The sequence below is a fragment of the Molothrus aeneus genome, unplaced genomic scaffold, assembly GCF_037042795.1.
Source record: "Molothrus aeneus isolate 106 unplaced genomic scaffold, BPBGC_Maene_1.0 scaffold_30, whole genome shotgun sequence".
NCBI lineage: Eukaryota > Metazoa > Chordata > Aves > Passeriformes > Icteridae > Molothrus > Molothrus aeneus.
This window is the reverse complement of record NW_027098964.1, coordinates 3,439,187-3,463,874: the sequence shown is the minus strand read 5'-3', so window position 1 is coordinate 3,463,874 and position 24,688 is coordinate 3,439,187. Positions and strand designations below refer to the sequence as shown.

Genomic DNA, 24,688 nt, shown 5'->3' with positions numbered 1-24,688 from the left:
GGTGTTCAGCAGTTTTTTTGGGGGTCACTCTGGGGGTCTCTCTCTCACCGTCCGGGGGCTCGGTTTTGGGGGGTCATTCCGGGATGGTTCAGCAGTTTTTGGGGTGTCATTCCAGGGGATTCAGCAGTTTTTGGGGTGTCAGTCCCAGAGGTGTTCAGCAGTTTTTTGGGGGTCACTCGGGGGTCTCTCTCATCATTCGGGGCTCGGTTTTTTGGGGGTCACTCTGGGGTCTCTCTCTCACTGTCCGGGGCTCAGTTTTGGGGGCTCATTCCGGGGGATGTTCAGCAGTTTTTGGGGGTGTTATTCCGGGATGGTTCAGCAGTTTTTGGGGGTGTTATTCCGGGGTGGTTCAGCAGTTTTTGGGGGTGTTATTCTGGGGTGTTCAGCAGTTTTTGGGGGGTCATTCCGGGATGGTTCAGCAGTTTTTGGGGGGTCATTCCGGGGATGTTCAGCAGTTTTTGGGGGGTCATTCCGGGATGGTTCAGCAGTTTTTGGGGTGTCATTCCCAGGGATTCAGCAGTTTTTGGGGTGTCAGTCCCAGAGGTGTTCAGCAGTTTTTTGGGGGTCACTCGGGGGTCTCTCTCATCATTCGGGGCTCGGTTTTTGGGGGTCACTCTGGGGTCTCTCTCTCACTGTCCGGGGCTCGGTTTTGGGGGGTCATTCCGGGATGGTTCAGCAGTTTTTGGGGGGTCATTCCGGGGATGTTCAGCAGTTTTTGGGGTGTTATTCCGGGGTGTTCAGCAGTTTTTGGGGGTGTTATTCTGGGGTGTTCAGCAGTTTTTGGGGGGTCATTCCGGGGATGTTCAGCAGTTTTTGGGGGGTCATTCCGGGATGGTTCAGCAGTTTTTGGGGGTGTTATTCCGGGGGATGTTCAGCAGTTTTTGGGGGCTCATTCCGGGGATGTTCAGCAGTTTTTGGGGGTGTTATTCCGGGATGTTCAGCAGTTTTTGGGGGGTCATTCCGGGGTGGTTCAGCAGTTTTTGGGGGTGTTATTCCGGGGGATGTTCAGCAGTTTTTGGGGGTGTTATTCCGGGGATGTTCAGCAGTTTTTGGGGGGTCACTCCGGGGATGTTCAGCAGTTTTTTGGGGTCACTCTGGGCTCTCTCTCTCACCCTCGGGCTCCCGGCCCTGCCCCAGCTGGTGCTGGAGTCCAGCAGCCGCCGCCTCCTCAGCCTGGCCGGGCAGTGGGAGCGGCACCGGGAGCCGCTGCTGGCCGAGCTCCGGGAGCTGCGGGCGCTGCGCGAGCGCGCCCAGGTACGGGGCCCGCCCCCACCGCACCTCCCTCCCCTCCCTTCCCTTCCCCTCCCTTCCCTTCCCCTCCCCTCCCTTCCTTCCCTTCCCCTCCCTTCCCCTCCCCTCCCTTCCCCTCCCTTCCCTTCCCCTCCCCTCCCTTCCCTTCCCCTCCCCTCCCTTCCCCTCCCTTCCCCTCCCTTCCCTTCCCTTCCCTTCCCTTCCCTCCCTTCCCTTCCCTTCCCTTCCCTTCCCTTCCCTTCCCTTCCCTTCCCTTCCCTTCCCTTCCCTTCCCTTCCCCTTCCCTCTTTTCGCCTTTTCCCCTTTTTCTTTTATTTTCTTCCCTTTTCCCTTTCCCCTTTTTCATTTCTTTTCTTCCTCCCTTTCCCTTTCCCATTTTCCCCTTTCCCTTTTCCCCTTTTTTCTTTTCTTTTCCCTTTTTTTCTTTTCCTTTTCTTTCCTTTTCTTTCCTTTTCTTTCCTTTTCTTTCCTTTTCTTTCCTTTCCTTTCCTTTCCTTTCCTTTCCTTTCCTTTCCTTTCCTTTCCTTTCCTTTCCTTTCCTTTCCTTTCCTTTCCTTTCCTTTCCTTCCCTTTTCCCCTTTTCCCTTTTCCCCCTTTTTCTTTTCTTTTCCCTTTTTTCTTTTCATTTTCTTTTTTCCTTCCCTTCCCTTTTCCCCTTTTCCCCTCTTTCTTTTATTTCCTTTTTTCTTTTCTTTCTTTTTTCCCTTCTCTTTTTTATTTTCCCTTCCCTTTTCCCCTTTTCCCTTCTTTTCTTTTCATTTTCTTTTTCCTTCCCTTCCCTTTTCCCTTTTCCCCTCTTTTCTTTTATTTTCCCTTTCCCCCTTTTCCTTTTCTTTTTCCTTCCCTTTTCCCCTTTCCCCTTTCCCCTTTTCTTTTCCCTTTTTTCTTTTCCTTTTCTTTTTTTCTCTTCCCTTTTTTATTTCCCCTTCCCTTTCCTTTTCCCCTTTTCCCCTTTTCCCCTTTTTTCTTTTCTTTTTCCTTCCCTTTTCCCCTTTTCCTTTTTCCCTTTTCCCCTTTTTTCTTTTATTTTCCCTTTTTTTTCTTTTCCTTTTCTTTTTCCTTCCCTTCCCTTCCCTTTTTTATTCTCCCTCCCCTTTCAGACTCCCCATATTCCCAAATTCCCCAAAACTGGGTTTGGGCTTCCCAAATTCCCCAAAACTTGGTTTGGGCTTCCCATATTCCCAAATTCCCCAAAATCTGCTCCATTTTCTGCTCCCTCCCCGATGAATTCTCCTCCCCTTCCCGCCGCTCCTGGAGCCCCTTTGGGGTTTCTGGGTGTCCCTGGAGCCCCTTTGGGGTTTCTGGGTGTCCCTGGAGCCCCTTTGGGGGTTCTGGGCTGTCCCAGTCTCCTCCTGCTGCTGCTGCTGGTTCTGTTTGGGGGTTCCCGTGGTGATTTCGGGGTCCCCCCACAGCGCGAATCCTCGCGGCGCCGGGCGGAGACGCGGGCGCTGCTCCAGCGCAGCCGCGCGGCCGCCGAGGAGGCGCGGAGGAAAGAGACCCTGCACGGGCAGCTGGTGGGGTTTGGGGGGAAATGGGGGATTGGGGGGGTCCTGAGGGGGTCTGGGGGGGATTTTCGGGGGTCCTGAGGGGGTTTGGGGGGATCTGAGGGGCTTTGGGGCGGATTTGGGAGGGTCCTGAGGGGTTTTGGAGGGGATCTGAGGGGATTTGGGGGGGTCCTGAGTGGTTTGGGGGGGTCTGAGGGGATTTGGGGGGGATTTTGGGTCCTGGGGGGATTTGGGGGCTCCTGAGGGACTTTGGGGGGGATCTGAGGGATTTGGGGGGGATCTGAGGGGGTTTGGGGGGGATTTGGGGGAGTCCTGGGGGGATTTGGGGGCTCCTGACGGAGTTTGGGGGGGATCTGAGGGCATTTGGGGGGGTCCTGGGGGGCTTTGGGGGGGATTTGGGGGGGTCCTGAGTGGTTTTGGAGGAGTCCTGGGGGGATTTGGGGGGTCCTGAGGGGTTTTGGGGGGCTCCTGGGGAGGGTCCTGAGGGGGTTTGGGGGGGGTCCTGAGGGGGTTTGGGGGTCATTGGGGGGACCCTGAGAAGTTCTAGGGGAGCTCAAAGGGGGGGTCCTGAGGGATTTGGGGGGTTTGGCGGGGTCCTGAGTGGTTTTGGGGGGAGATCTGAGGGGATTTGGGGGGGATCTGAGGGGCTTTGGGGGGGATTTGGGAGGGTCCTGAGGGGTTTTGGAGGGGATCTGAGGGGGTTTGGGGGGATCTAAGGGGATTTGGGGGGGTCCTGAGGGGGTTTGGGGGGATCTGAGGGGATTTGGGGGAGTCCTGAGGGGGTTTGGGGGGGATCTGAGGGGATTTGGGGGGGTCCTGTGGGGCTTTGGGGGGGGATTTGGGGGGTCCTGAGTGGTTTTGGGGGCCTCCTGAGGGGGTTTGGGGGGGGTCCTGAGGGGGTTTGGGGGTCATTGGGGGGACCCTGAGAAGTTCTAGGGGAGCTCTAAAGGGGGGGTCCTGAGGGATTTGGGGGGTTTGGGGGAGTCCTGGGGGGCTTTGGGGGGGATTTGGGAGGGTCCTGAGTGGTTTTGGGGGAGTCCTGAGGGGATTGGGGGTCATTGGGGGGACCCTGAGACGTTCTAGGGGGGCTCGGGGGGGGGGGTCCTGAGGGGCTTTGGGGGGTCCTGAGTGGTTTTGGGGGGGACCTGAGGCGCTTTGGGGGGGATTTGGGGGGTCCTGAGGGGGTCCTGAGTGGTTTTGGGGAGTCCTGAGGGGATTTGGGGGGGTCCTGGGGGGATTGGGGGGATTTGGGAGGGTCCTGAGGGGATTTGGAGGGGATCTGAGGGGGTTTGGGGGGATCTAAGGGGATTTGGGGGGGTCCTGGGGGCTTTGGGGGGGTTTGGGGGGAATCTGGGGGATTTGGGGGGTCCTGAGTGGTTTTGGGAGGGTCCTGAGGGGTTTTGGGGAGGATTTGGGGGGGTTCTGAGGGGTTTTGGGGGTCCCGAGTGGTTTTGGGGGTCGTTGGGTGGACCCTGAGATGTTCTAGGGGGGCTCAAGGGGCACTGGGGAGGTTTTGGGGGTGATCTGGGCTGATTTTGGGGTGCCCAGGGTAATTTTGGGGGTGATTCGTGCTGATTTTGGGGGTTTTTGGGGTGACTTGTGCTGATTTTGGGGTTTTTGGGCTGATTTTGGGGTTTTTGGGGTGCCCTGGGTAGGTTTTGGGGGTGATTCGTGCTGATTTTGGGGTTTTTGGGGGTGACTTGTGTTGATTTTGGGGTTTTTTGGGTGATTTTGGGGTTTTTGGGGGTGATTTGTGCTGATTTTGGGCTGATTTTGGGGTGATTTTGGGCTGATTTTGGGGTGCCCTGGGTAGGTTTTGGGGTGACTTGTGCTGATTTTGGGGTTTTTGGGGTGATTCGTGCTGATTTTGGGGTTTTTGGGGGTGATTTGGGCTGATTTTGGGGTGGGTGATTTTGGGGTTTTGGGGGGTGACTTGTGCTGATTTGGGGTTTTTGGGGTGATTCGTGCTGATTTTGGGGTGATTTTGGGGTTTTTGGGGGTGACTTGTGCTGATTTGGGGTTTTTGGGGGTGACTTGTGCTGATTTTGGCTGATTTTGGGGTTTTTGGGGGTGACTTGGGCTGATTTTGGGGTTTTTGGGCTGATTTTGGGGTTTTTGGGGGTGACTTGTGCTGATTTGGGGTTTTTGGGGGTGACTTGTGCTGATTTGGGGGTTTTTGGGGGTGACTTGTGCTGATTTTGGGGTTTTTGGGGGTGACTTGTGCTGATTTGGGGTTTTGGAGGTGACTTGTGCTGATTTTGGGGTTTTTGGAGGTGACTTGTGCTGATTTTGGGGTTTTTGGAGGTGACTTGTGTTGATTTTGGGGGTTTTTGGGTGATTTTGGGGTGATTTGTGCTGATTTGGGGTTTTTGGGGGTGACTTGTGCTGATTTTGGGGTTTTTTGGGGTTTTGAGGTGGCCGAGCTGGCGTCGCTGCCCCGCGACGTTTCCCGGGCCGGGTACACCCAGCGCATCCTGGAGCTCGTGGGCAACATCCGCAAGCAGAAGGAGGAGATCGGCAAGGTGGGGGCGACTTGGGGGGCTCCGGCACTTTTGGGGGGCTCCGGCACTTTTGGGGGGCTCCGGCACTTTTGGGGGGTTCTGGCACTTTTGGGGGCGTTCTGGCACTTTTGGGGGGTTCTGACATTTTGGGGGGGCACTTTGAGGGAGTTTTGGGGTCCCTCATGGAGCCGGAATGGGTTTGGGGGCAATTTTGGGGTGTTTGGGTCTGTTGGAGGTTTTGGGGGCGATTTTGGGGTGTTTGGGTCTGTTGGAGGTTTTGGGGGGCTGGGGAGGGGAATTTTGGGGGCGGGTTCTGAAATTTTGGGGTCCCTCATGGAGCCTGAAGGGGTTTGGGGGCGATTTTGGGGTGTTTGGGTCTGTTGGAGGTTTTGGGGGCAATTTTGGGGTGTTTGGGTCTGTTGAGGTTTTGGGGGCAATCTTGGGGTGTTTGGGTCTGTTGGAGGTTTTTGGGGGTCTCTGTGCACCCCTAAATTGGGGAGGGGGGGATTTTGGGGAATTCTGACATTTTGGGGCAGTTTTGGGGTCCCTCATGGAGCCTGAAGGGGTTTGGGGGCGATTTTGGGGTGTTTGGGTCTGTTGAGGTTTTGGGGGGATTTTGGGGAACTGGGGGTGGATTTGGGGGGTTCTGACATTTTAGGGGGTCCCCAGTTCTCGTAGTGGGGGGAATCAGAGAATTTTGGGGTCCCTCATGGAGCCTGAAGGGGTTTGGGGGGATTTTGGGGTGTTTGGTTCTGTTGAGGTTTTGGGGGGATTTTGGGGAGGTTCTGACATTTTAGGGGGTCCCCAGTTCTCATAATGGGGGGAATCAGAGAATTTTGGGGTCCCTCATGGAGCCTGAAGGGGTTTGGGGGCGATTTTGGGGTGTTTGGGTCTGTTGGAGGTTTTGGGGGGCTGGGGAGGGGAATTTTGGGGGGATTCTGAAATTTTGGGGTCCCTCATGGAGCCTGAAGGGGTTTGGGGGCGATTTTGGGGTGTTTGGGTCTGTTGGAGGTTTTGGGTGGATTTTGGGGAGGTTCTGACATTTTAGGGGGTCCCCGGTTCTCATAATGGGGGGAATCAGAGAATTTTGGGGTCCCTCAGGCAGCCTGAAGGGGTTTGGGGGTGGTTTTGGGGGGCTGGGGAGGAGAATTTGGGGGGGTTCTGAAATTTTGGGGGGCATTTTGGGAGAATTTTGGGGTCCCTCACGGAGCCTGAAGGGGTTTGGGGGCGATTTGGGGGTGTTTGGTTCTGTTGTAGATTTTGGGGGGTGATTTTGGGGTGTTTGGTTCCGTTTGAGGTTTTGGGGGGGTTTTGGGGGGTCTGTGCACACCCCTAAATTGAGGAGGGGTTTTTTGGGGTGTCTGACCCCCCCCCATTTTTGGGGGGACCCCTGCCCAGATCCTGGAGGACACCAGGGCTCTGCAGAAGGAGATCAACGCCCTGGTGGGGAAACTGGAGAGAACCTTCAGCGTCACCGACGAGCTGCTCTTCAAGGTGGGACCCCAAAAATGGGGAGGGGGACCCCGAAAATGGGGTTGGAGGTCACGCTAAAAATGGGGTTTGGGGTCACCTCAAAAATGGGGAGGAGTCACCCCAAAAATGGGGAGGGGGACCCGAAAAATGGGGTTTGGTGTCCCCCCAAAAATGGGGAGGAGTCACCCCAAAAATGGGGAGGAGTCACCCCAAAAATGGGGAGGAGTCACCCCAAAAATGGGGTTTGGGGTCACCCCAAAAATGGGGAGGGGTCATCCCAAAAATGGGGTTTGGGGTCACTCCAAAAATGGGGAGGAGTCACCCCAAAAATGGGGAGGGGTCACCCCAAAAATGGGGAGGAGTCACCCCAAAAATGGGGAGGGGGACACGAAAAATGGGGAGGGGTCACCCCAAAAATGGGGAGGGGGACCCGAAAAATGGGGAGGGGTCACCCCAAAAATGGGGAGGAGTCACCCCAAAAATGGGGAGGGGGACACGAAAAATGGGGAGGGGTCATCCCAAAAATGGGGTTTTGGGGACCCCAAAAATGAGGAGAGGTCACCCCAAAAATGGGGAGGGGTCACCCCAAAAATGGGGAGAGGTCACCCCAAAAATGGGGAGGGGGACCCCAAAAATGGGGAGGGGTCATCCCAAAAATGGGGTTTGGGGTCACCCCAAAAATGAGGAGAGGTCACCCCAAAAATGGGGTTTGGTGTCCCCCCAAAAATGGGGAGGAGTCACCCCAAAAATTGGGTTTGGGGTCACCCCAAAAATGGGGTTTGGGGGTCACCCTAAAAAGGGGGAGGAGTCACCTGAAAAATGGGGAGGGGGACCCCAAAAATGGGGAGGGATCACCCCAAAAATGGGGAGAGGTCACCCCAAAAATGGGGAGGGGGACCCCAAAAATGGGGAGGGGTCACCTCAAAAATGGGAAGGAGTCACCCCAAAAATGGGGAGGGGGACCCGAAAAATGGGGTTTGGTGTCCCCCCAAAAATGGGGTTTGGGGGGGTCCTGGGGGAGGGGATTCAGTGGCACCCCCTGGATGGGGAGGGGTCCCCAAAAGGATGAGGAGCTGGGAGCCCCCAAATGTCCCCATGAGCCCCCCAAAAATGTCACGTGTGCCCCCAAACTGTCCCTTTGGGAAAGTGCCCCTGTGCCCCCCAAAATCTCACTTGTGCCCCCCAAAGTGCCCCTGTGCCCCCCAAAATGCCACTTGTGTCCCCCAAAGTGCCCCTGTGCCCCCCAAATTGTCCTTGTCCCCTCCAACTGTCCCTGTCCCCCCAAATGTCCCTGTGCCCCCCAAACTGCCCTGAACCCCCAAACTGTCCCTATGCCCCCCAAATGCCACATCTGCCCCCCAAAGTGTCCTTGTCACCCCAAATGTCCCTGAACCCCCAAACTGTCCCCGTGCCCCCAAATGTCCCTGTCCCCCCAAACTGTCCCTGTCCCCTCAAAATGTCCGTGTCCCCCTAAAATGCCACATCTGCCCCTCAAAGTGTCCCTGAACCCCCAAAGAGTCCCTGTCCCCCCAAATTGTCCTTGTCCCCTCCAACTGTCCCTGTGCCCCCCCAACCTGTCCCTGTCCCCCCAAATGTCCCTGAACCCCCAAAGTGTCCCTGTACCCCCAAACTGTCCCTGTCCCCCCAATGTCCCCGTCCCCCCAAACGTCCCTGTCCCCCCAACCTGTCCTTGTGCCCCGCAAATGTCCCCGTGCCCCCAAACTGTCCCTGTGTCCCCCCAAAATGCCACATCTGACCCCCAAACGTCCCTGAACCCCCAAAATGTCCCTGTCCCCCCAAACTGTCCCTGTCCCCCCAAAATGTCCCTGTCCCCCCAAACTGTCCCTGTGCCCCCAAACTGTCCCTGTGCCCCCAACCTGTCCCTGTACCCCCCAATGTCCCTGTGTCCCCCCCAACCTGTCCCTGTGTCCCCCCAAATGTCCCTGTACCCCCCAAACTGTCCCTGTGCCCCCAACCTGTCCCTGTCCCCCCAATGTCCCTGTGTCCCCCCAATGTCCCTGTGTCCCCCCAATGTCCCTGTGTCCCCCAGGACGCCAAGCGGGACGAGGTGGTCAGGAAAGCCTACAAGTACCTGGCAGCTCTGCACGAGGTACCGGGGCTGGGGGGGCTCTGGGGGGGTCTGGGGGGGCTCAAGGGGGCGCTGGAATTTGGGGGGGTCCCTTTGAACCCCCTTTTTGTGCCCCCCCCCCCCCCAGAACTGTGCGCAGCTGATCCGAACCATCGAGGACACCGGGACCATCCAGAGGGAGATCCGGGACCTGGAGGAGCAGGTGGGGCTGGACCGGGGGATTTGGGGGGATCTGGGGGGATTTTGGGGGATTTTGGGGGGATTTTGGGGGATTTGAGGGGGGGAGATGAATTCTGGTGCCTCTGGGCCCCCCCCAGTTTTACGCCCCCATTTTTCCCTCCCAATTTTTACCCTCTGTTTTTTACCCCCAATTTTTCCCCTCTCGTTTTGCCCCCACCCCGAATTTTTCCCCTCTCATTTTGCTCCCCCTTTTACCCCAATTTCCCCCCACCCCCGTTTTATCCCCCCAATCTTTCCCCTCTGTTTTGCTCCCCCAATTTTTAACCCCCCAATTTTTACCCCATAATTTTTACCCCCCAATTCCCCCCTCCCCGATTCTGTCCCTCCAATTTCCCCTCTCATTTTACCCCCCCTAATTTTTACCCCCCAATTTCTTCCCCCTCATTTTGCTCCCCCATTTTTACCCCCTTTTACCCCAATTTACCCCCACCCCATTTTATCCCCCCAATTTTTACCCCCCAATTCCCACCCTCCCGATTTCGTCCCTCCAATTTACCCTCTCATTTTACCCCCCTAATTTTTAACCCCCAATTTCCTCCCCCCCATTTTATCCCCCCAATTTTTACCCCCCCCAATTTTTACCCCCAATTTCCCCTCACCCCAATTTATCCCCGAATTTTTCCTCTCTGTTTTGCTCCCCCAATTTTTCCACCTCATTTTGCCCCCCCTCAGTTTTTACCCCCCAATTTTTCCCCTCTCATTTTTCCCCCCCAATTTTTGTCCCCCAATTTCCCCTCTCATTTTGCCCCCCCCAATTTTCAGCCCCCGATTTCATCCCTCCAATTTCCCCTCTCATTTTGCCCCCCCAATTTTTTACCCCCCAAATTTTTACCCCCCCAAATTTTAACCCCCCAATTTTTTACCCCCCAATTTTTCCCTCCCAATTTTTGCCCCCCAATTTCCCCTCTCATTTTGCCCCCCCAATTTTTTACCCCCCAATTTTTCTACCCCCCAATTTTTGCCCCCCAATTTCCCCTCTCATTTTGCCCCCCAATTTTTTACCCCCCAATTTTTGCCCCCCAATTTCCCCTCTCATTTTGCCCCCTCTCATTTTTACCCCCCCGATTTTGCCCCCCCAGATCGAGGCGGAGGCCTCTGCCAAGCTCCCGGCCAGCCTGGAGCGGATCCTCAGCGACTGCCGAGCGCTGCGCGAGGAGAACGCGCTGCTGGCGGCCCGGGCCCGCCACGCCTGACCCCAAAACCGGGGGGCACCGCACCCCAAAACCCCCCGGGGGGCGCCCCACGCTCGGAGGGGCTGGGGGTGCCCGAGCAGCCCCCCAGAAATGCCCCCAAAAGTTCCTTTGTGGTGTCAATAAATCCCAGTGCAGCAGTTTGGGGGTGTCGTGTGCAGCAGGTTTGGGGGATTTTGGGGTGGTTTGGGGTGATTTTGGGGGTGATTTTGGGGTGGTTGGGGGTGGTTTTGGGGTGGTTTTGGGGGGTCTCACACTCAGAGGGTTTGGGGGTACCCGAGCAGCCCCCCAAAAATGCCCCCAAAAGTTCCTTTGTGGTGTCAATAAATCCCCGTGCAGCAGTTTGGGGGTGTCGTGTGCAGCAGTTTTGGGGATCTTGGGGTGGTTTTGGGGTGATTTTGGGTGGTTTTGGGTGATTTTGGGGTGGTTGGGGTGGTCTTGGAGTGGATTTGGGGGGTTCCATACTCAGAGGGTTTGGGGGTACCCGAGCAGCCCCCCAAAAATGTCCCCAAAAGTTCCTTTATGGTGTCAAATCCCCGTGCAGCAGTTTGGGGGTGACATGTGCAGCAGTTTTGGGTGGTTTTGGGGTGGTTTTGGGGGGTTTTGGGGTGGATTTGGGGGGTCTCACACTCAGAGGGTTTGGGGGTGCCCGAGCAGCCCCCCAAAAATGCCCCCAAAAGTTCCTTTATGGTTTCAGTAAATCCCAGTGCAGCAGTTTGGGGGTGTCGTGTTCCTCCTGGAAATGGGGACGGTTTTGGGGTGGTTTGGGGTGATTTTGGGTGATTTTGGGGTGGTTGGGGGTGGTCTTGGAGTGGTTTTGGGGGTTCCATACTCAGAGGGTTTGGGGGTACCCCTGTAGCCCCCCAAAAGTTCCTTTATGGTGTCAATAAATCCCCGTGCAGCAGTTTGGGGGTGACATGTGCAGCAGGTTTGGGGTGATTTTGGGTGATTTTGGGGTGGTTGGGGGTGATTTTGGGGTGATTTTGGGGGGTCTCACACTCAGAGGGTTTGGGGGTACCCCTGTAGCCCCCCAAAAGATCCTTTATGGTGTCAATAAATCCCCGTGCAGCAGTTTGGGGGTGTCGTGTGCAGCAGTTTTGGGGATCTTGGGGTGGTTTTGGGGTGGTTTTGGGGGGTCTCACACTCAGAGGGTTTGGGGGTGCCCCTGTAGCCCCCCAAAAATGCCCCCAAAAGTTCCTTTGTGGTTTCAGTAAATCCCAGTGCAGCAGTTTGGGGTGATTTTGGGGTGGTCTTGGGGGTGATTTTGGGGTGGTCTTGGGGGTGATTTTGGGGTGGTTTGGGGGTGATTGTCGGGTGGTTTTGGGGGTGATTTGGGGGTGATTTGGGGGTGATTTTGGGGTGGTTTGGGGGTGATTTTGGGGTGGTTTTCGGGGTGATTTTGGGGGTGATTTTGGGGTGGTTTTTGGGGTGGTTTGGGGGTGATTTTGGGGTGGTCTTGGGGGTGATTTTGGGGTGATTTTGGGGTGGTTTTGGGGTGGTCTTGGGGGTGATTTTGGGGTGGTTTGGGGGTGGTTTTGTGGTGTTTTTGGGGGTGATTTTGGGGGTGATTTTGGGGTGGTTTCGGGGTGATTTTGGGGTGATTTTGGGGTGGTTTGGGGTGGTTTGGGGGTGATTTTGGGGTGGTTGTGGGGTGGTTTTGTGGTGTTTTTGGGGGTGATTTTGGGGGTGATTTGGGGGTGATTTTGGGGTGGTTTTGGGGGTGATTTTGGGGTGATTTGGGGGTGATTTTGGGGTGATTTTGGGGTGGTTTTGGGGTGATTTTGGGGTGATTTTGGGGTGGTTTGGGGGTGATTTTGGGGTGGTTTTCGGGGTGATTTTGGGGGTGATTTTGGGGTGGTTTTGGGGGTGTTTTGGGGGTGATTTTGTGGTGTTTTTGGGGTGGTTTGGGGGTGATTTTGGGGTGATTTTGGGGTGGTCTTGGGGATGCTTTCGGGGTTCCCCATCAGCTCCGGGGTGCCATGAAATACTTGAGCTCACAGTCCCTGTGGAGGTCAGAGGAACATCGTGGGGTTTTGGGGTGACTGAAACGCCCCGCGGGTTTTTGGGGTGTCCCCGGAGGGGTTTTTGGGGTACCTGGGGTAGCGTTGGCCCCGTTTCCGTCGGAATTCGGCCTCGTCCACGGTCCAGACGGCGCCACGGGCGGCCTCCACCCGCACGAAGCATTTGTGCAGGCTCAGGTTGTGGCGCACGGCGTTCTGGGGGGGGGACACCCCAAAATCCCAGGGCAGTTTTTGGGGTTCCCGGGCCTGGTTTTGGGGTGTCCTGGGTCTGGTTTTGGGGGTCCCGGGGTGGGTTCGGGGTCCCGGGGCTGTTTTGGGGGTGTTCTGGGTCTGGTTTTGGGGTTCCCGGGGCTCTTTTGGGGGTCCCGGGCCTGGTTTTGGGGTGTCCGAGGCAGGTTTTGGGGTGTCCTGGGTCTGGTTTTGGGGTTGCCAGGGCTGTTTTGGAGGTCCTGGGGTAGGTTCAGGGCTCCTGGGTCTGGTTTTGGGGTGTCCTGGGTCCGTTTTTGGGGTTCCTGGGGTAGGTTCAGGGTTCCTGGGCCTGGTTTTGGGGTTCCCAGGGCTGTTTTGGGGTTCCCGGGGTAGGTTCAGGGTTCCCGGGGCTGTTTTTGGGGTGTCCCGGGGCTGTTTTTGGGGTGTCCTGGGTCTGTTTTTGGGGTCTCGGGGCTGTTCTGGGGTGTCCCGGGTCTGGTTTTGGGGTGTCCCGTGTCTGTTTTTGGGGCTCCCAGGGTGCGTTTGGTGTGTCCCGGGTCCGTTTTTGTGGTTCCCAGGTCTGTTTTTGGGGGTCCTAGAGTTGTTTTTTGGGGGTTCCCAGGGTAGGTTCAGGGTCCCAGGGCAGTTTTGGGGGTCCCTGGTCTGTTTCTGGGGTTCCCAGGGCAGTTTTGGGGTTCCCAGGGCAGTTTTTGGGGTGTCCCAGGGCAGTTTCTGAGGTTCCCAGGGCAGTTTCTGGGGTGTCCCAGGGCAGTTTTTGGGGTGTCTCGGGCAGTTTTTGGGGTCCTTGGTCTGTTTCTGATGTTCCCAGGGCAGTTTTTGGGGTGTCCCAGGGCAGTTTTGGGGGTGTCCCAGGGCAGTTTTGGGGTTCCCAGGGCAGTTTCTGGGGTTCCCAGGGCAGTTTTTGGGGTCCCTGGTCTGTTTCTGGGGTGTCCCAGGGCAGTTTCTGGGGTGTCCCAGGGCAGTTTTTGGGGTGTCTCGGGCAGTTTTTGGGGGTCCCTGGTCTGTTTCTGAGGTTCCCAGGGCAGTTTCTGGGGTTCCCAGGGCAGTTTTTGGGGTTCCCAGGGCAGTTTCTGGGGTTCCCAGGGCAGTTTTTGGGGTCCCTGGTCTGTTTCTGGGGTTCCCATGGCAGTTTTGGGGTGTCCCAGGGCAATTTCTGGGGTTCCCAGGGCAGTTTTTGGGGTCCCTGCTCTGTTTCTGGGGTTCCCAGGGCAGTTTTTGGGGTGTCTCGGGCAGTTTTTGGGGTTCCCAGGGCAGTTTCTGGGGTTCCCAGGGCAGTTTTTGGGGTCCCTGGTCTGTTTCTGGGGGTTCCCAGGGCAGTTTCTGGGGTTCCCAGGGCAGTTTCTGGGGTGTCTCGGGCAGTTTTTGGGGTTCCCAGGGCAGTTTCTGGGGTTCCCAGGGCAGTTTCGGGGTGTCCCAGGGCAGTTTCTGGGGTTCCCAGGGCAGTTTTGGGGTTCCCAGGGCAGTTTTGGGGTGTCCCAGGGCAGTTTTGGGGTGTCTCGGGCAGTTTTTGGGGTGTCCCAGGGCAGTTTTGGGGTTCCCAGGGCAGTTTCTGGGGTTCCCAGGGCAGTTTTTGGGGTCCCTGGTCTGTTTCTGGGGTGTCCCAGGGCAGTTTTTGGGGTGTCTCGGGCAGTTTTTGGGGGTCCCTGGTCTGTTTCTGAGGTTCCCAGGGCAGTTTCTGAGGTTCCCAGGGCAGTTTCTGGGGTTCCCAGGGCAGTTTTGGGGGTCCCTGGTCTGTTTCTGGGGTTCCCAGGGCAGTTTTTGGGGTGTCTCGGGCAGTTTCTGGGGTTCCCAGGGCAGTTTCTGGGGTCCCTGGTCTGTTTCTGGGGTGTCTCGGGCAGTTTCTGGGGTTCCCAGGGCAGTTTCTGGGGTGTCCCAGGGCAGTTTCTGGGGTTCCCAGGGCAGTTTTTGGGGTGTCCCTGGTCAGTTTCTGGGGTTCCCAGGGCAGTTTTTGGGGTGTCCCAGGGCAGTTTCTGGGGTTCCCAGGGCAGTTTTTGGGGTCCCTGCTCTGTTTCTGGGGTTCCCATGGCAGTTTTGGGGTGTCCCAGGGCAATTTCTGGGGTTCCCAGGGCAGTTTTTGGGGTCCCTGCTCTGTTTCTGGGGTTCCCAGGGCAGTTTTTGGGGTGTCCCAGGGCAGTTTCTGGGGTGTCCCAGGGCAGTTTTTGGGGTTCCCAGGGCAGTTTCTGGGGGTTCCCAGGGCAGTTTCTGGGGTTCCCAGGGCAGTTTTTGGGGTGTCCCAGGGCAGTTTCTGGGGTGTCCCAGGGCAGTTTCTGGGGTTCCCAGGGCAGTTTTTGGGGTGTCTCGGGCAGTTTCTGGGGTTCCCAGGGCAGTTTCTGGGGTCCCTGGTCAGTTTTTGGGGTGTCTCGGGCAGTTTTTGGGGGTCCCCACCTTCCAGGTGCGGGTGTTGTGGCGGAAGAAGCCGAACCTGCGGCTGAACCAATGGTAAATCTCCGCCAGGGGGCGCTGCCGCTGCGGCGACTCCAGGATGGCCTGGGATGGGCGGGGGCGTGCGGGGACATTGGGGACATTGAGGGACATTGAGGGGACATTGAGGGGACATTGAGGGGACATTGAGGGGACATTGGGGACATTGAGGGGACATTGAGGGGACATTGGGGACATTGAGGGACATTGAGGGGACATTGAGGGGACATGGGGACATGGGGACATTGAGGGACATTGAGGGGACATTGGGGACATTGGGGACATTGAGGGGACATTGAGGGGACATTGAGGGGACATTGAGGGGACATTGAGGGGACATTGAGGACATTGAGGGGACATTGGGGACATTGAGGGGACATTGAGGGGACATTGAGGGGACATTGGGGACATTGAGGGGACATTGAGGGGACATTGAGGATATGGGGACATTGGGGACATTGAGGGGACATTGAGGGGACATTGAGGGGACATTGGGGACATTGGGGACATTGAGGACATTGAGGGGACATTGAGGGGACATTGAGGGGACATTGAGGGGACATTGGGGATATTGAAGGACTTGGGGATATGGGGGCATTGGGGACATTGGGGACATTGAGGGGACATTGGGAACATTGAGGGGACATTGAGGGGACATTGGGGACATTAGGGGAGATTGGGGACATTGAAGGACTTGGGGATATGGGGGCATTGGGGACATCATTGGGGACTTGAGGACATTGAGGGACTTGGGGGACATTGGGGGGACATTGAGGGGGATTGGGAACATGGGGGATATTGGGGACACTGGGGGACTTGGGGACATTGAGGGACATTGGGGATATTGGGGACATGGAGGGACACTGGGGGATTTTGGGGACATGGGGACATTGAAGGACTTGGGGACATTGGGGACATTGGAGGACATTGAGGGGATTTGGGACATTGGGGGGACATTGGGGGGACATTGAGGGACTTGGGGACGTTGGGGGACACCGGGGACTTGGAGACATGGAGGGACATTGGAAGCCCGGGGGGTTTTGGGGTTCAGGGGGGATTTTTGGGGATCCTGGGGGGGTTTGGGGTTCGGGGGGGGGTGAGGAAACCGGGGCTGGTTTTGGGGATCCCGGGGGTATTTTTGGGGGTCCCTGGGGTATTTTTGGGGCTCTGGGGAGGATTTGGGGGTTCAGGGTGAGGTTTTTGGGGATCCCGGGGGTATTTTTGGGGTTCAGGGTGGGTTTTTGGGGATCCCGGGGGTATGTTGGGGTTTGGGGGGGAGGTTGCGGTTCTGGGGGGGATTTTGGGGTTCGGGGTTGGTTTTTGGGGGGTTCGGGGGCGGGTTTGGGGTTTCAGGGTGGGATTTTGGGGGTCCCGGGGGTATTTTTGGGGTTCAGGGTGGGTTTCTGGGGGTTCAGGGTGGGTTTCTGGGGATCCCGGGAGTATGTTGGGGGTCCTGGGGGTATGTTGGGGATCCCGGGGATATTTTGGGGGTCCCGGGGGTGTTTTGGGGGTCCCGGGGGTATGTTGGGGGTCCCGGGGGTGTTTTGTGGGTCCCGGGGGTGTTTTGGGGGTCCCGGGGGTGTGTTGGGGATCCCGGGGGTATTTTGGGGATCCCGGGGATGTGTTGGGGGTCCCGAGGGTGTGTTGGGGGTCCCGGGGGTGTTTTGGGGATCCCGGGGGTATGTTGGGGGTCCCGGGGGTGTTTTGGGGATCCCGGGGATATTTTGGGGATCCCGGGGGTGTTTTGGGGATCCCGGGGGTATTTTGGGGATCCCGGGGGTGTGTTGGGGATCCCGGGGGTATTTTGGGGATCCCGGGGGTGTGTTGGGGGTCCCGGGGATATTTTGGGGATCCCGGGGGTATGGTGGGGGTCCCGGGGGTGTTTTGGGGGTCCCGGGGGTGTGTTGGGGATCCCGGGGGTGTGTTGGGGGTCCCGGGGATATTTTGGGGATCCCGGGGGTATGGTGGGGGTCCCGGGGGTGTTTTGGGGGTCCCGGGGGTGTGTTGGGGATCCCGGGGGTGTTTTGGGGGTCCCGGGGGTGTGTTGGGGATCCCGGGGGTGTTTTGGGGATCCCGGGGGTATTTTGGGGATCCCGGGGGTGTGTTGGGGGTCCCGGGGGTGTGTTGGGGGTCCCGGGGGTGTTTTGGGGGTCCCGGGGGTGTTTCTGGGGTTCGGGGGGCACTGACCCATCGGATGAGCGTGGCGTAGGTGTAGGGGGGCCGCGCGGTGCTCAGCCGGTAATACTCCAACTCTGGGGGGGCCGGGGGGGGTCACTCAAACCCGAACCCCCCCCCCCAATCATTTCGGGGTTCACCCCCACCCCCCCAAACCCATCGCTCACCTGGGCAGAGCCCCCCACGCTCCCAGGGGTGCCCCGGGGGGGGCAGCAGCATCTCGGGGTCCCCCTCGGCCTCAGCTGCGGGACCCCAAATTTGGGGAGGGGGCCCGGCCTGGCCCTTCCCAGGGAGACCCTAAAGGGGGGGGGGGGGGCACAAAAATGAGAGGGGGGCAAAGACCTGGGGGGGTCCCAACCCCCCTCCATCCCATTTTTGGGGTGCTCCCCCCCGTTATCGTGCTGGGGGGGTCCCAACGCCCCCCACCCCATTTTTGGGGTGCTCCCCCCCCGTTATTGTGCTGGGGGGGGGGTCCCAACTCCCCCCACCCCATTTTTGGGGTGCTCCCCCCCCGTTATTGTACTGGGGGGGGTCCCAACCCCCCTCCATCCCATTTTTGGGGTGCTCCCCCCCGTTATCGTGCTGGGGGGGGTCCCAACTCCATTTTTGGGGTGCTCCCCCCCGTTATTGTACTGGGGGGGGTCCCAACCCCCCTCCATCCCATTTTTGGGGTGCTCCCCCCCGTTATTGTGCTGGGGGGGGTCCCAACTCCATTTTTGGGGTGCTCCCCCCCCGTTATTGTACTGGGGGAGTCCCAACTCCCCACATCCCATTTTTGGGGTGCTCCCCCCCCGTTATCGTGCTGGGGGGGTTTCAACGCCCCCCACCCCATTTTTGGGGTGCTCCCCCCCCCGTTATTGTGCTGGGGGAGTCCCAACTCCCCACATCCCATTTTTGGGGTGCTCCCCGCCCTCTTATCGTGCTGGGGGGGTTTCAACGCCCCCCCCCTTTTTTGGGGTGCTCCCCCCCCCTTACCGTGCTGGGGGGGCCCCTCCGGAGGAGCTGAGCCTGCAACAGCCCCAGGCGGTGCCGCTCGCGGGCCAGCTGGGGGGGGGTCACAAATTTGGGGGGTCACAGACGGATTTTGGGGGACACGGGGTTGGGGGCAATCAGGTTTGGGGGGGCTTGGACAGGTTTGGGGGGGTCACACCGGGGTTTGGGGGACACAGGGGGGTCATGGATATGGGGGGTGACAGATTTGGGGTGTCACACACGGGTTTGGGGGACAGGGACAGGCTTGGGGGGGTCACAGATGGATTTTGGGGAACACGGGGGGGTTACGGGGTTGGGGGGGACAGGGACAGGTTTGGGGGGGTCACACCGGGTTTGGGGGGGTCACGGGGTGGGGGGGGTGATGAGTTAAGGGGACACAGATTTGGGGGGTCCCAGTAGCGGGGGGTGGGTACAGCTTTGTGTGAGGAGGTTTTTATTGGGGGGGGGGGGGGTCAGGATTTTGGGGTGCGCCGGGGGGGATTTGGGGGGGGGGGGCTCCAGGGAGTCTTAGGGGGGCTCCGGGGGGATTCTGGGGTGCTCAGGGAGGAATTTGGGGGTGCTCGGGGGATGATTTGGGGATGCTCAGGGAGGATTTTGGGGGGCTGGGTAAGGATTTTGGGGGGGCTCCGGGGAGGATTCTGGGGGTGCTCCCGGGGGGATTTTGGGGGGGCTCCGGGGGGGTTTTGGGGGGATGCTCAGGGAGGATTTTGGGGGTGTTCGGGGCATGATTTGGGGGGGCTCAGGGAGGATTTGGGGGTGCTCGGGGGATGATTTGGGGGGGCTCCGGGGGGATTTTTGGGGTGCTCAGGGAGGATTTTGGGAGGTGCTCAGGGAGGATTTTGGGGGGGCTCCGGGGGGGATTTTGGGGGGCTGGGAAAGGATTTTGGGGGGGCTCCGGAGAGGATTCTGGGGGTGCTCCAGGGGGGATTTTGGGGGGGCTCCGGGGAGGATTTTGGGGACGCTCAGGGAGGATTTTGGGGGGGCTCCGGGGGGGGTTTTGGGGATGCTCAGGGAGGATTCTGGGGGGCTCTGTGGGGAGTTTTTGGGGATGCTCAGGGAGGATTTTGGGGGTGCTCAGGGAGGATTTTGGGGTCGCTCAGGGAGGATTTTGGGGTCCCCTCACCTGCTGCTCCAGCTCCTGGATCCTCTCCAGCTGCCGCAGACACTGAGCCACCTCCCCCGGCTCACGGCGGGGCGGCCTGGGGGGGTTTTGGGGGTGATTTTTGGGGTGTGGGGGGTCTGAGACCCCCAAAATCCTCCCCAAGAGCCCTCACTCACCTGGGGGGCTGCGCGGGGGGGGGGTCGCTGCCGGCGGGGGCAGGGGAGGGGTCTCTGTCCCGGCCGGGGGGGTCTTTGGGACCCCATTCCAAAGCGGGGAGACCTGGAGGAGTTTTGGGGTTTTTTTTGGGGGGGGGGGGGGGTCCCAATAAATGGAGGAGGAGGAGGAGGAGGAGGAGGGGGGAGGTTTGGGGTTTGGGGGGGTTTTGGGGTCTCACCGTGGGCGGGGGGCAGCCGAGTTCTCATCACCAACACCCCGGGGTGCTGCACCTGCAGCAGGGGGGGGCAGGACCCCCCCTCGGGTGGCACCTGTGGGGTTTGGGGGGGCAGGAGGTGACCCCCCCAATCTTGATTTACCCCCAAAAAACCCCCAAAAAAACCCAAAAACCCCCAAAATTTGGGGTTTCCGCACCTGCGAGCCACGGGTCAGCACCGTGGGCCGCTCCTGGGGGGCGCGGGGGGGGCGCCGCTGCCTGCGGGGGGTTGGGGGGGCGCGGGGGGGGTGAGACCCCCACCCTGAGGGTCCCCCCCAAACCCCCCCAAGCGCCGAGGGTCCCCCAAAATTCACCCAAATTCCCCCCAAGATGTGACAAACGTGTCGCCGTCAGCTCCTGCGTCACCCGCTGCGGGCGGCCCAGCTCATCCCAGTGCTCCCAGTTCATCCCAGTGCTCCCAGTTCATCCCAGCTCATCCCAGTGCTCCCAGTTCATCCCAGTGCTCCCAGTTCATCCCAGTTCATCCCAGTTCATCCCAGTCCATCCCAGTTCATCCCAGTTCATCCCAGTTCACCCCAGTCCATCCCAGTCCATCCCAGTTCATCCCAGTCCATCCCAGTTCATCCCAGCTCATCCCAGCTCATCCCAGTGCTCCCAGTTCATCCCAGTCCATCCCAGTTCATCCCAGTTCATCCCAGCTCATCCCAGTTCATCCCAGTGCTCCCAGTATGGGGTGAGCCCACTCCCATCGTGCACTGGGATTCCTCATCCCAGCCACCATCACGCTGTGGAGCTCCCAGTTCACCCCAGTCCATCCCAGTCCATCCCAGTTCACCCCAGTCCATCCCAGTCCATCCCAGTTCACCCCAGTCCATCCCAGTCCATCCCAGTTCATCCCAGTCCATCCCAGTTCATCCCAGTTCATCCCGGTTCATCCCAGTTCATCCCAGTTCATCCCAGTCCATCCCAGTTCACCCCAGTCCATCCCAGTTCATCCCAGTCCATCCCAGTTCATCCCAGCTCATCCCAGTCCATCCCAGTTCACCCCAGTCCATCCCAGTCCATCCCAGTTCATCCCAGTTCACCCCAGTTCACCCCAGTCCACCCCAGTCCCTCCCCCAGTAAGCAGCGAGTCATTTCCAGTTTGCACCAGTTCTCTCCAGTATCCCCAGTCAGCCCCAGTGCCTCCCAGTCCATCCCAGTTTACTCCCAGTCCCTCCCAATCCCCCCATTTTCCCATCCCAGTGCTCCTCCAGCCCCTCCCAGCACTTCCCAGTCCATCCCAGTATCAATCCTGGGCCCCCCCAGTCCATCCCAGTGTGCTCCCAGTACCTCCCAGTCCATCCCAGTTCATCCCAGTGTGCTCCCAGTGCCTCCCAGTTCATCCCAGTGTGCTCCCAGTGCCTCCCAGTCCCTCCCAGTCCCCTCCAGTCACTCCAGAGCTCTCCCAGTCCCACCCAGTATCAATCCTGCCCCCCCCCTGTTCATCCCAGTGTGCTCCCAGTGCCTCCCAGCGTGTTTCCAGTGGCTCCCAGTCCATCCCAGTGGCTCCAGAGCCCTCCCAGTCCATCCCAGTATCAATCCTGGGCCCCCCAGTCCCTCCCAGTGCCTCCCAGTATGCTCCCAGTGTCTCCCAGTGCCTTCCATTGTGCTCCCAGTGCCTCCCAGTCCCTTCCATTGTGCTCCCAGTGCCTCCCAGTGCCTCCCAGTCCCTCCCAGTGGCTCCCAGTGTGCTCCCAATGTCTCCCAGTCCCTCCCAGTGCCTCCCAGTGTGCTCCCAATGTCTCCCAGTCCCTCCCAGTGCCTCCCAGTCCCTCCCAGTGGCTCCCAGTCCCTCCCAGTGGCTCCCAGTGCCTCCCAGTCCCTTCCATTGTGCTCCCAGTGTCTCCCAGTCCCTCCCAGTGGCTCCCAGTGCCCCCAGCTCACGGCTCCCGGGTCCCTGCCATGGCTCTGGGCCACCCCGGGCGCTTCCACCTGTGATTTATAGACGGGAAACCACAGCCCTGAGTCACGGCGGGGGCGGGGGACCGGGGTGGGCCCCCCCAGACTCCCCAAAATGCAGAGAACTGCCCCAAAAATGGCAGAGAAATGCCCCCCAAAAATGGCAGAGAAATGGCCAAAAAAAGGGCAGAGAAATGCCTCAAAAAATGGCAGAGAAATGCCTCAAAAAATGGCAGAGAAATGCCTCAAAAAATGGCAGAGAAATGCCTCAAAAAATGGCAGAGAAATGCCTTAAAAAACGGCAGAGAAATGCCTCAAAAAAGGGCAGAAAATGCCCCCCAAAAAATGGCAGAGAAATGCTTCAAAAATGGCAGAGAAATGCCCCCCAAAAATGGCAGAGAAATGCCCCAAAAATGGCAGAGAAATGCCCCCCAAAAATGGCAGAGAAATGCCCCAAAAATGGCAGAGAAATGCCCCCCAAAAATGGCAGAGAAATGCCTCAAAAAATGGCAGAAAAATGCCTCAAAAAGGGCAGAGAAATGCCTTAAAAAGGGCAGAGAAATGGCCAAAAAAAGAGCAGAGAAATGCCTCAAAAAACGGCAGAGAAATGCCTTAAAAAGGGCAAAAAAATGCCCAAAAAAAGGGCAGAGAAATGCCTCAAAAAGAGCAGAGAAATGCCCCAAAAAATGGCAGAGAATGCTTCAAAAACAGCAGAGAAGTGCCTCAAAAAAGGGCAGAGAAATGCCCCAAAAAGGGCAGAAAAATGCCCAAAAAAAGGGCATAAAAATGCCCAAAAAACTGGCAGAGAAATGCCTCAAAAACGGCAGAGAAATGCCCCAAAAAATGGCAGAGAAATGCCTCAAAAAGGGCAGAGAAATACCCCAAAAAGAGCAGAGAAATGCCCCCCAAAAAGGCAGAGAAATGGCCCAAAAAGGGCAGAGAAATGCCTCAAAAAGGGCAGAAAAATGCCTCAAAAAACGGCAGAGAAATGCTTCAAAAAACGGCAGAGAAATGCCTCAAAAAAGGGCAGAGAAATGCCACAAAAACAGCAGAGAAATGCCTCAAAAAGGGCAGAAAAAAGGCCCAAAAAGGGCAGAGAAATGCCCCCAAAAAATGCAGAAAAATGCCCCCAAAAATGCAGAAAAATGCCCAAAAAAAGGCAGAGAAATGGCCCAAAAAAGGCAGAAAAAAATGCCCAAAAAAGGGCAGAGAAATGCCCCAAGAAGGGCACAAAAATGCCCCAAAAAAGGGCAGAGAAATGGCCAAAAGAAGGCAGAGAAATGCCCCAAAAAGGGCAGAGAAATGCCCAAAAAAAGGCAGAGAAATGCCCTGAAATGTCTGAGATGAACACAAAGAAACGGCACAAATTGGGAGGGTAGAGACACCCCAAATTCATCAGGGCAAGATACCCCAAAAAGCAGGAAAATGCCCCTAAAAAACCAGAGAGAAACACCCCAAAATCGGCCAGAGATATTGGGAAATATTTTAAAAGAGATGGGAAGAAAAACCCCAAAACAAGCAGGGAGAAATTCTTCAAAATGCCCCAAAATTGTGACACCAAAACTGGGGAGAGACACCCCCAAAATGCAGAGAAATGGCCCCAAATGATGAGGGCAGAGAGACCCCAAATCAGCCTTAAAATCCTAAAAAATGCCCCAAAACAACAGAGGAGAAACATCCCAAAAACCCAGACAGAAAATGAGGAGGAAAACCCCAAAAGAACGACACAGACAACTCAAAATGGTCAGAACCGTCCCAAAATGAGACAAAACGTCTGAAAATTGTCAAGGATGCCTTAAAATGAGGCAGAATGCCCCAAAACAACCAGGCAGAAACCCCCTAAAAATGGCCATAAAGAGGAAATTCAAAATGTGGAGAAACGCCCCAAAAGAGCCGAGATTTTTGAGGCAGAGAAAGGCCAAAAAGTCTGAAGAAAAAGTTTCCAAAAGGAGGAGAAACACCTCAAAACAGGCAGGCAAAAAACACCCTAAAAAGCAGAAATTCACCCTAAAAAGGTCAGGAAGAAACGCCCCAGATCGAGCGCGCCAAAATGAGGAGAAACCTTAAATAAAGAGGTAAAAACCCCTCAAAATGCCCCAAAATTCAATGAAATTGCTGGGCAGGGATAGCCCTAAAACAGCAAGGCAGAAACCCCCTAAAAAAAGATTTTTTTGAAGAATTTGGGGGTCCCAAAAAATGCAGGAATTTGTCATCCCCCCCCCCTTTGTGTCCCATCCCCCACAAACGTCACCGAAAAACGCCCAAAATGCCCCAAAATGACGCAGTCGGAAAAAGCGGCTTCAAAACCTCCTCCAAATGGCCCCAAATCTTTTTGGGGTACCTCCAAAATTCCTAAAACCTGCTCAGGTTTTTAAAATTCCCTCCTTTTTTAAAAACTCTCCCCTGGCACCTCCAAATTTTGGGGAATTTTTCCAGGTTCAGGCCTTGAGTTTCGCCCATTTTTTTCCATCCCAAAATCAGTTGAAAGTCAAATTTTTGATGTTTTCCAGCCCCGAATTAGTCGGGTTTTAGCCCAGAAAAGGTTCTGGGACCCCTCCCAATTTTTTTCGGGTGGGGTTGGGAGTTTTTCCACCCCCAGGGACTTCCCCAGCTCAAAGGGAGGTGAAACTGAACCCGAGCAGGCAGGAAATAAGGGAGGGGGATGGGGAGGGGGGGGCAGAGCAGGTCCCTCCCCACCCCCATCGGGACCCCCACCCCCCCAAAAATGTCCCTTTAAACCCCAAATTGGGACCCCAGGAATGTCCCTTCAAACCCCACTTTGTGCCCCCCCAAAATGTCCCTTTAAACCCCACTTTGTCCCTTTAAACCCCACTTTGGGACCCCAAAATGTCCCTTTAAACCCCACTTTGGGACCCCAAAATGTCCCTTTAAACCCCACTTTCTGACCCCCAAAATGTCCATTTAAACCCCACTTTGTCACCCCAAAATGTCCCTTTAAACCCCACTTTGGGACCCCAAAATGTCCCTTCAAACCCCACTTTGTCACCCCAAAATGTCCCTTTAAAACCCACTTTGTGACCCCAGGAATGTCCCTTTAAACCCCACTTTGTCACCTCAAAATGTCCCTTTAAACCCCACTTTCTGACCCCCAAAATGTCTATTTAAATCCCACTTTGGGACCCCAAAATGTCCCTTTAAACCCCACTTTGGGACCCCAGGAATGT

At 57.2% G+C, this 24,688-nt stretch overlaps 2 protein-coding genes across 2 annotated transcripts in view; one reads left to right on the top strand and one right to left on the bottom strand.

Annotated features, from left to right (window-relative positions):
* CCDC22 (coiled-coil domain containing 22) overlaps positions 1 to 10,392 on the top strand; it is a 32,879-nt gene extending 22,487 nt beyond the window's left edge. Inside the window, 2 exon segments of the mRNA XM_066570244.1 lie at positions 8,947 to 9,021; positions 10,139 to 10,392. Coding sequence (XP_066426341.1) covers positions 8,947 to 9,021; positions 10,139 to 10,252 — 189 coding nt within the window. The 3' untranslated portion in view covers positions 10,253 to 10,392.
* A 360-nt stretch (positions 10,393 to 10,752) lies between these two features.
* Positions 10,753 to 21,508, bottom strand: LOC136570072 (forkhead box protein P3-like). Its single transcript, XM_066570513.1, has 11 exons — positions 21,489 to 21,508; positions 19,771 to 19,820; positions 19,566 to 19,694; positions 19,348 to 19,450; positions 19,193 to 19,268; positions 18,052 to 18,120; positions 17,244 to 17,373; positions 17,089 to 17,153; positions 14,866 to 14,967; positions 12,344 to 12,465; positions 10,753 to 12,252 (listed from the first exon to the last, which is right to left on the bottom strand). The coding sequence occupies exons 1-11, from the start codon at positions 21,506 to 21,508 to the stop codon at positions 12,213 to 12,215; spliced, it is 906 nt and encodes a 301-aa protein (XP_066426610.1). The 3' UTR covers positions 10,753 to 12,212.
* Between the last annotated feature and the right edge of the window lie 3,180 nt (positions 21,509 to 24,688).

Excerpts from the sequence above, each read along its gene's own strand:
- LOC136570072 (XM_066570513.1), bottom strand. The coding sequence starts at position 21,508 with ATGGCAGGGACCCGGGAGCC. Across the intron at positions 19,695-19,770 it reads GCGGCCCACGGTGCTGACCC|ATTGGGGGGGTCACCTCCTG; the intron begins GTGGCTCGCAGG and ends GGGTAAATCAAG. Across the intron at positions 14,968-17,088 it reads ACGCCACGCTCATCCGATGG|GCCATCCTGGAGTCGCCGCA; the intron begins GTCAGTGCCCCC and ends CGCCCATCCCAG.